The 10,245-nt window shown below is 44.6% G+C and overlaps 1 protein-coding gene across 1 annotated transcript in view; it reads left to right on the forward strand.

Moving 5' to 3' along the window:
* The first annotated feature begins 2,563 nt into the window (after nt 1-2,563).
* FBXO40 (F-box protein 40) overlaps nt 2,564-10,245 on the forward strand; it is a 9,418-nt gene continuing 1,736 nt past the window's right edge. Inside the window, exons 1-2 of the mRNA XM_031056641.1 lie at nt 2,564-2,659; nt 8,619-10,245. The exon at nt 8,619-10,245 is cut by the window's right edge and continues 251 nt beyond it. Coding sequence (XP_030912501.1) covers nt 2,651-2,659; nt 8,619-10,245 — 1,636 coding nt within the window. The 5' untranslated portion in view covers nt 2,564-2,650. The remainder of the gene's footprint in view (nt 2,660-8,618) is intronic.

Here is a 10,245-nt window from a genome sequence, read left to right on the forward strand (position 1 = left end):
GGGGCGCAGCCCCTGGGCACTGCCTGAGCCCAGCTGCTGGAAGGGGACACACTGTACACGTGTGTAAATACTTCTGTAAATACACAGAGGCTCAATAGTGCACCTCTGTCCTGCTCAGCTGGAGCAGAGTGTGGGATGAGGCTGCCAGTGCCGCGTGGGAGGGCTCTGTGTGGATGATGTGTAATCTGTGTCCGTGTGTATTTGCTTAATTGGTGCATATGTGAATTTGTGCATGTGCCTGTAGGGAATACAAACCCTGTCTGGCTATTGCTTGGACATGGGCATGGGGCTGCAGCAGCCTCACCTCTCTCAGGCTAGCAGATCTCAGACAATTTTGCCACATCAATAGATACATATATTTGTGTACATACACACATTGGTGTATTTCACAGGGCTTCATGTAGAAGCACAGCATTTCTACCCATTGAATTGAGATAAGATAGATTAAAGCAGACAGGCAACAGCTTTCTCCCAAAGCATTTGCACCAAAAAAAAAAACAAAACAAAAAAAAAAAAACCCCACAGTTCTACTTTTCTTTCAGGGATTTCACGTTTCTTGCATCCTGCCTAAACACATCTGTAATGCAGCAGGAGGTCTGGTTACAGTATTGGCTGTCATTCCTGATACACCTTGAATCAAATTAGCACAGTTATGGGTGGCAGCAGAGATCTTCAGGTTCTCCTGGTTTTGATGAAAGTCTGGTTTCAGGTGCAACACAGCTAACGCAATGCAGGTACAAGGATGAATTCCTGTTTCCTGTCTCTCTGCTCTTCTGCTCCCTTCTCCCCACCAAGTACATATTTTCAGGCATGGTGAACTATGTTCATTCTGCATGTCTTGTGATAACCTACCCTTAACAGCCACCACAGATGACACCTTTTTGGATCACAGTCATCACCTGCAGGCAAGGATTTGCAGAACTTGTGTGGGGTGAGGCTGTGAGGCAGCCTACCAGAGAGAGAGGCAGGTTCAGGCTGTCTGGGTCTGTGTGGTCACAGAGCAAGTCATGGAAACAGCAAAAAAACCCACCAGAGTTCCAGCTGTCTGAAAGCAGAGATACCTGAGACCAGGCTGACATCAGGTGCAGGTAAAATTAAGACAGAAGGCAGCTTCATTTCTGACAACTTCTGAAGGCCTGAGAGTTTTTGTAATCTGAGTTAATTCAGCTGGAGGGAATTTACTCTTGAACCAATACACAATTTTGAGCAGAGTTTTTCTTCATGCAAAAGCGAGGCACACCCTCAGCATATTTTTAAACACAGCCTGAAAAGATGACAACAGTGAAGGCTGACAAATGACCCTGAGATGGGGGAGGAAGAGTGGAAGTGGACAGAGTAAACAGATCAGCCATCATGCTGTGATTGGGTTAAATTCGAGTTTAGGCAAAATCCCCCTGGCTCTTGTTTTCCCCAGTGCAATGGGATGCCAGAAAATGGTATCACGATAATGCAGCCCTTTCTAAAAAAGGCTGCGGAGCCAGACTGCTGACCATATTTAGCTCTACTAAGTTGCAATTGGCACCAGCAAGCCTTGGTTGTCACCCACTGACATTTTGTTCAGCCCTAAAAATGAAAACAGTTGCCTGCAATGTTTCAAGCCATGAGAGTCACTGCTGACTCACAGATGGGAAAGAGGAAGACAAGGCAAAGTCTCAAGTTCATCATGATTTAGGATCTCAAAGCCACCACAGCCAAAAGGGTTGTTCTGTGTTTCTGAGGTGGTGAGAGGTGGCAGCAAACAGCAGCAGGGTCAAAGGGATGTCTGCAGCCACATGGGGTGAGCACCCACCAGGGAGGAGCAGCACCTGCCCCATCTGCATCCCTGAACCTCACTGGCATGGAGGACCTGTCCATACTCCCCATCAGTATGAAGTGCTCACCAGGGGAGGCACTGTGAAATGCTTTAATGAGTCCATGCTTGCAGTAAAGCTTGAATGCTGTCCTTTGCTTCTCCAGGTGTGGCTGAGGAAGGGTGGTGCTGGGAGCTGTACTCTCAGGCTTACCCTTGGTGCCTGGTGGGACCTTTTCACTGTGCAGTGGAGGGATTGAAGCTTGGGAGTCTCCTGGGGGTCCTCAGGAAGAGGGCAGGCACCTTTGCCCAGCTGCTCAAGTCTCGGCCATTCCCACTTTCCTCTCCTTGTGTCCACCTTGCCCGGACGGATCAGAAAACCACCATTGCTGTCTGTGCTAGCTGCTGCATCCAGTGACAGTGGGAATGGGGTGACAATTCCAGCTGCAGAAACCACTAACTGGTGTGGGCATTAAGGGAACCTAAGTTGTCAAGGGCAAACCTCCATCAGAGAGCAGCAGGGAGCTGATACAGGGCTGAGGAAGGGGTTTGATCTTTTCCTCTCATGCAGGGCACACGGAGTGCTGTTGGTTCTGCCTCTCCCCTTGTCTGCAAAGTATCACTCCAGGAGTGACAGAGTTAACAAATACAGTGGAGGAGACAGCTCTGTAAGCTGAGCTACATGGTCACATGCACAGGTTTTATTTTTAACATCCCAAAACTACTTGATGTTTCTGCCTGGGCTTGCTCTGTGTCCTTCTGTTCTCTTCTCTTTCTTTGTGTGCAGTTCCTCACCCACCTCACTTCAGCCCAGCTGAGCACAACCAGGAGAGAAGTGTTTGGTACGTGCAAAGGGACTCTATGATCAAGGTAAGGCTTTGTAGAGTTGGAGGTTTTTTGGACAAACCTTGATGGAATGTAATGGTTACTATAGCAAGCTATGAAAATCAAGACATCTTCAAAACAGCCTTAGTAATTAAGATGAAATAGAATAATCATGAGATGTCTTAAATGACACTCTAAAACAGAGGCAGCTGGTAACTGTGAGCACTTCTGTGACATACTACTCTAAAAAAAACCCTCCGTAATATATTCAGTGAATTAGCTGTAGTTTGCAGCACTGTATGCAGGATTTAAAAAAAACCTAAAATGCTGATTGTAAGATGGGAGCTTCAGCAGCAGATCAGATGATAAATCAAAAATTCAATTTCTGTTATTTTCAGGAAACTCAGAGAAGACAAGGAGATACAGCAAGGGTCAGAGGAAAGACAAGAACAATCTCATGGCAAAAGTGCTTATACCTAAAATTAAATTAGTTTTGTAGATTGAGACTGCAAACTTTTATGTTGGAAATCTAGACTGAATGAATGATGCAGTAAGAATTGCAAGAGTTAAAGGTACTACTGTACCATTTAGTCTTGTGACTGCTTAGCAATCTCTTTTATTTTACCTATTTTTAATCTCTTTTATTTTTATTTTATGACTTAGATCTTAACCAATAGCTCTGAGATTCTTTACAGTGGGCACCTTTCAGAAGAATATGTTAATGAGATTGTTACCAGAGCATAAAATAGAACACGAGCCCAAAGAGAAAAAAAACGTGGTTTGGACCATTACCCTCCCTTTTTTTTTCCTTTTCTTAAACTGTAACCAAACTGGACCTATTCTTTTAAAGCACTTGTTGAACTCAAACCAAGACCAAACCCATTTCCTAGTTACCAATGCAAAGTGGAAGTTTGCTTGACTGTGTCTACCAAGGACAGCACAGGGACCCCTGACAGGTCTGAGGAGCAGCAGAGCAGCTCCCCGTCACAGCCTGCTGATCTGCCTGTCTCCCACAGGACTCCCCAACAAGCCCAGCACATGATGCTGATGCTGAGCTATCCTGCACTATGCCACCAGCCCAGGGGACCATTTCAGCGCCTGGAATTTTTGGGTGGGTTTCTCTCAGATGAGCTGTGGCTACATTGCACCAGGTAGGGAGGAGCAAGAAACATTGCTGATCCAGGTGTTTTAGTGGGGAGTGCAGTGCAGGGTTCCCACCAGCAGTGCCCTGTGTTACCTGTGCCTCACTGCTCTGAAGTCTCCCTGCTCCTCCTGTAACAGTTTTAGTACATTTCACCAGACAGAAGTTGCACAAGCAAATTTTGGTGCCACTTTACTGCCTGTGTGCAGCACCGATTTTCCAGGCAAGGGGGAGGCCTGATGGTGCAACACTTCTCTTATCTCCATGGTCCTGCATGTCAGGTGTAGGGAGCTGAGGAGAAGCTGATGTGCTGTTCTGAGAACCTAAGCAACAGGCATGCTCCAGAAGAAAGGCAAAGAACATGAATTGAAGTCATTGTCCAACTGCTGCACTATACTGTGGATTTATTTTTTCAGTATAAAGCAATTCCAACCTGTTCAGCAACTCTAAAATAGTGATTATTGTGGTTATTCATAATGAAACACCACAGCCTCATCCAGATGATACTCAGAAGGAAATACAGGCAGTAGCTCCCTAATTGTCACAGCTTCATCCTTCCATTGTTGGGCTTATCCAACAAGTCAGTTCTTTCACAGAAAATCTTACTTCTCCTCATGTCTTATGCTAAGGATTTGAAGTTCACCAGGATTGCCCTGGAATCAAAGTGCCCCTGTAAAATCCATGTGAACTTGTTCAAGGTCACCTCAAAAGTAGGTTTTGTTAATGCTCACTATTAGTGTTATTGATAAAGATTTCATCTACACCTTTAATTCTCCCTTTCCACCTGCCCTGAGCCATACCACACTCACTGCCTGCCTCACTTAAAGCTTGGCTGGTAACTTGTATGTACAAGGTCAGTCTGAAATGGCAACTGCAGAGCAGGAGTGCCATCAAGGACAGTGACCCACTGTGCTGAGTGCCAAGGGGGTCACCCAAGCTGTAGCTGACTCTGCTGTGGGTGCTGAGGTGTGGAGTTTGACTTATTTAGAGGTCCCCATGATTCCAGGTGGCATTCTTGGATTTGCTTTTTATTTTGTGTCTAAGGAGAGGACTTAAGAAAACTTGGGCTCGTGGAATTCATGTACAGATGCAGTACACTGTGGTTTCCAATGGCATAGTGATTTTGTCCTCACCTCTAAGAAATAAAAATATCTATTTAGCAAAAGGAGACCTAAGCCTGATTTCTTGACAAGGTTGATAAGCAAGTAGTGATTGAGGAAGACCAGTGCATGAAAGGAAATCACTAATTAAAGAAGACTTACTTGGTGTAGAAAATGTGATTCTACAGCTGGCTCTGCCAAAGTTTTTGTGCAGGGGGCATGCAACTGCAAGTGAAACATAAAAACCTGAGCATCTCTATGCTTGGCATTTTTGTCCGGCATTTACATATTTGTATAAAATACCATATTTAATTCTATATATTTTCATCTTTCAAAACTTTATTTCTACATCTGCCAAATAGGAGCAATAGTATTTTTCAACCTCAAGTGCTCCTCTAGTATTGCAAATATAAATTCATTATTGTGAACATGATCAGATCTAAGATAGTTATACTGACATGAAAATTCTTATATTGTAAGAAAATTAATAACTATTCCCCTCAAGATTTCAGTATAATAAAGATGAGATAAACACTATATACTGGGTAACAAGGGTTAAAAGAAATAAAGAACATTGCCCATCTGCCCCATACACTTCACCAAAAGTATTCACATTCCTTCTGTTGTAACATTATATATAACCTCAGCATTCTTGGCTCCAGCATTTGGATGTGAACTTTCATGAGATTTTTTTAGAAGCTTGTTATCATGTTGTAAAATTTAGAAAGTTTGTTTTATGTTCATTTGCAATCTCATCTCAGAGGCACTCTTTAGGGTCATTATCTGGGGTTCTGGTGGCCCTTTTGGATATTTCTTCAAACTGGGAGGTATCCCTTGATTCTGTGCAAAGAGCTCAGGTACAATGTATGACCCTAGTATGTCAAATGGTCAGTCACACACCAAATGAGAAAATACTTGTATTATTTTGGCTCATTGACTGCAAATTATTTAAATATATGCCTCCTGAAAATAAATTTTAATTGGTTTACAAACTGTAAGTTATTATCACTGAACAGGCCCACTCCAGACACAGACATAGCTGCAGTTAAAATAGCAGCTGTATACTTTAAAACTTTATTTGCTGTCATTATGGTCTAAAAATATTTACCAAAGTGGACAGACTATGGACTGTAATGTGCATTCTTTCCTTACACAGTAGCTTGAAAATGATTGAAGTAATCATTTCTGATTTGTTTTGGTTTTTTTTGTTTCCTAACCCAGACCTGGAGAAATTTTGCAAGTTGCAGGGAATCAAGAAGTGTACAAGTTTAGAGAAATGTTTTGTCACCTGACATCTGTGTGTCACCTGCCTCTGGATGTTATGTATCAAACCGACTGAGGCAAAATTTGTAAACTTTCTGCTGAGTGTTTTGAGTTTCTGGTTTGTGTACTTGCAATAATACCATCAACTAAACCACAGCCAACTAAATTATCAATTAAAGTACAGAGCTCCTGATTACTGGCATGTCAGAATAGAAGAAGCATTCAAACCCTGATAAATATCGGAAAGAAACTCTCTGTCCCTTCTTCCTGTCCTCTATGTTCACGGACTTGACAATGAGAAGAGAGGAATAGATAGCTTTTGTCTGAAAAGAGCAGCATATACAAGTTAGAGATGAGATAAACTAAACTAAAAAATGTCTGAATAATGAGGAAGACTGATTCTGTATCTGAATGTTGTGATATGGTCACTTTTCATAAACAAAGCATGTCTTTTCTTTCTCTACACATGATTTGGATGGGGTTTATTTCAGTATACAACAATGTGAAAACAAGCTTGTCTGCAGAAACTTTGCCATCAGTCCTTTCTGTGCTTTGGAGAACAAGAAAGCCCATGCCTCTAATGTAGGGGGTTTTTTTATCAACTATTTCTCCCCAAGAGTTACTTTTGCAGTGGAAAGTATTGTTCACACAGTTGTGTTTTTATTGCAGTGTAATGTACCCAGCCTTCCTCTGACCTTATGCAAGTCATGGCTGGGACTATTTTTAGAGATTATATTTGCAGCAAAATGCTACAAGAATGAGACCAGCAAGGATGCCACTAGTGTGAAATAAACCCATCTGTATCTCCTGCTTCTCTGAACTGCATAAAAGTAGACGTAACTTAGTAGCCTAAAGCAGGACAGGTGCCACCCCAAACCACATGTATTTAAGGGCTTGGTGTGGCTGAGGCCACCCTGGTGTCACCTCTGTGCAGAAGCCAGTGTTTCCTAAGGCAAGGCAGGGATGATATATTGGGAAGTCACGACGTTTCATTTTCTGCACTGCTGTCTTGAGCTCTTTCCCTGCAAAGGTGATGGCACCTTATACTGGAGAGTTCAAGTTTGTCTCTGAGTAAAGGGACCGCCAAGAGTGTGTGTTCCTTTACTCTGCAGGGCCAAGGAATGGGGCTGATTCATTAGGAGGATAAGCAGGTACTGATCAGCACTGGAAATTGCAAAAGATGGAACAAAGTTGTGTTGAGCAATTAACGCACATCTAATTTTCAAATGTGAGTGTTGGTATTTTGTGCAGACACCCACAAGCATTGCCTTTCCCAGATGTGTTTCCTTCTCCAGTATTGTTCATGACTTCCATACCAGGGTGTAAAGGTGTGAAAGATATGAAGTTAAGAGAACACCTTCAAGAAAGAGAGAGGAAGTTCTTCACGTAGAATCTCTTCCCCCGAGCCTGAGCCCACTTCCTCTGCAGCACACCTCTCCCCAGAGCTAGGTCACTTAACCCTGGGTTTGCAAAAGAAAACACATCTAGGTAAACACCAATTTTGCTGAACTTTTCTTGACCTTGGAAAAATCATACAAAGTCTACATTATTTTACTGCCAATTCCTGTCTTTTCTCAGAGCCAAGTGAGAGTCTAGTGGGCCTATGGTAGTTCTTACTGCATGAAATGGCAGGGGAGGAGGAAGATTTGTCAAAATTTTTTTCCTATTTTCACATAAAAAAGAAAAGCACCCTGGGTCCTGTTTAAAAACAAAACTCAAGTTCTTCCTTATCGTTAGCTTTTTCTTTCAGCAAAGATTCACAGTGATCCCAGAACCAGGCTGGAATGCAGCTCCTATAGTAAGGAGCAGGAAGTCAAAAGCTGGGAGGTTTCTACTTGCAGCAGGTCTTCTATGGGCCAAGTTACTGATAGCAATTGAAGGTATCCAGGGAAGTAGTGACTGAGCAGCCTCTAGTTCTGTGAGCCAACAATTGGAGTGTAAGGGTAAATCAGGAAAGCAGAGTAAAGAAGGCCAAGGAAACTAGCTCTTACCCAGGCTGTTTTCCACACTGGAATTATCCTGAAGATAATCCTCACTCTTGACCTTGGTGGTGTAGAGCAAAGGGAGGTTCGTTGTGCAACATTCATGTCTTTGTGGGGAGATGAGAAGAGGCCTAGACCAAATCAAGAGAGGAAAAAGGAATGTAATTTTTCCTACTCAATGTTGAGGAAGTGGGTTGCTCCTTCACTGTGCCACTAGCAGTCTTGATTTCAGCAGCCTGGTGAATATTGGGACAGAAAACAGCTCATACCCTGGCTGCCTGAGCTAAGGAGTAAAGACCTTGTCTGTATCTGTGCTCTACCAGGCCAGGCTGTACAGCGGGGCTCAGAGGTGATACGTGACTGCATGGAGCTGGCAGTCACTTTCTCAGAGCCTCATCCCCACCAGAAGTGCATGTTAACACCTCATGTGTGGAAACCAGCTATGGGCATGGAGGGTCTGTGGCCCTCCTCGTTCCTTCAGACAATAACTCTTGTCTTCTTGTCTTTGCCACTCACAGCACCGGGCCCAGAAAGCTCCCCCTGGGCAACACAGGCACTGTGAGCGATGTTTCAGCCGGCACTGCCGCGCACCCATTGAGATCTCCGTGTCCTGCATGGTGATCAGCTGCCACCTCCACTGCGGGGCCACCTTCCACATGTGCAAGGAGGAGGAGCACAAATTGCTCTGCCCCTTGGAGCAGGTGTCCTGCCTCAACTCAGCCTATGGCTGCCCTTTCTCCATGGCCCGCTTCAAGCTGGGGAAGCACCTCCAGGTCTGTCCAGCCAGTGTTGTCTGCTGCTCGATGGAGTGGAACCGCTGGCCAAACGTGGATTCAGACACAACGCTGCACAAGAATATCATGAAAGAGACCTTGAATGAAGAATGTCTGGACACTGCTTTGGCTCTTAGAGACCAGAAGATACTTTTCAGGGCTTTGAAAGTAGCTGAATTATTTCCAGAGTGGAGGAAAAAGGATGAACTAGAAGAACTAATGGATCAAGCCATGGGTGGGGAAGCAGGTGCTGTGGGAGGAGCTGCCTGTGGTTCCCAAGAGGGCAATGACCAGTCTGAGCTCAGCCAACGTGAGCGGGAAGATTTGGCAAAGGACAAAGAGGGAATGGATCTGGGGAGTTACAAAACATGGGAGAACATTTTCAGCAAAGAGCTTCTGGCTTGCCAGGTAGCAGGCTCAGCAACCAGCTCAGGACAAAAGACTGAGGAGGCTTCCAAAAAAACAGCAGCAGCCTCTCGTGCTGCCAGCTCCACACAGAAGGCAAAGGAAGGATCTGATGGTGCAGAAGAGGGAAAGGGCCAAAAGTCTGAACAAGTAACACCGAGTAGAGAACTGAATGGACTGGCTCCCTGGCAAGAAGGGGTCCTGGAGAGGCTGAAGAAGGAAGTCGGTGTGGCGGATTACAACATGTATCTGGTACATCACGGGGGAATGCTCATCCGCTTTGGCCAGATGGCTGCTTGCACTCCCAGAGAAAAAGATTTTGTCTATGGGAACTTGGAAGCCCAGGAGGTGAAGACTGTCTACACCTTCAAAGTGCCAGTTAGTTACTGTGGCAAAAGAGCACGACTAGGAGATGCACTGGGCCACAAGATGCCAACTTCAGACAAGTCAGTGGATACCTCAGAACTGGGAATAACCATAGAAGAACTACCCAAGACAAATATAGTTGAAGCCACACTGCTGTGTGCTCTGGAGAAAGAGCTGAAAGGCCATGAGATCTCTGAAGCAAGAGGTATTGATGGACTCTTTGTGGATTTTGCGACACAGACATACAGCTTTCCTTTGGAGCCCTTCTCCTCCAGCGCAGTTCTAGCAGATATTCTGGATGAAAACAGCCCACCAGAGCTGCACATGGAGCTCTACACTGAATGTGTAACCAGAAGACACAACAAAAGCAGTTCAGCTTTCACATTCACTTGCAGTCATTTCTTTAGAAGGGATGAGTTCCCATTCCACTTCAAGAATGTGCACGCTGATATCCAGTCATGCCTGGACGGATGGTTCCAGCACCGCTGCCCACTGGCCTACTTGGGATGTCCTTTTGTCCAAAATCTCTTCCGCCCCGAGGGACTTAAGGCCAAGGTTATTTACAGCAAGCCTCTCAAGACATTTGCTATTAAGCCAGAGG

The sequence above is a fragment of the Geospiza fortis genome, unplaced genomic scaffold (genome assembly GCF_000277835.1).
Source record: "Geospiza fortis unplaced genomic scaffold, GeoFor_1.0 scaffold1, whole genome shotgun sequence".
Lineage (NCBI taxonomy): Eukaryota > Metazoa > Chordata > Aves > Passeriformes > Thraupidae > Geospiza > Geospiza fortis.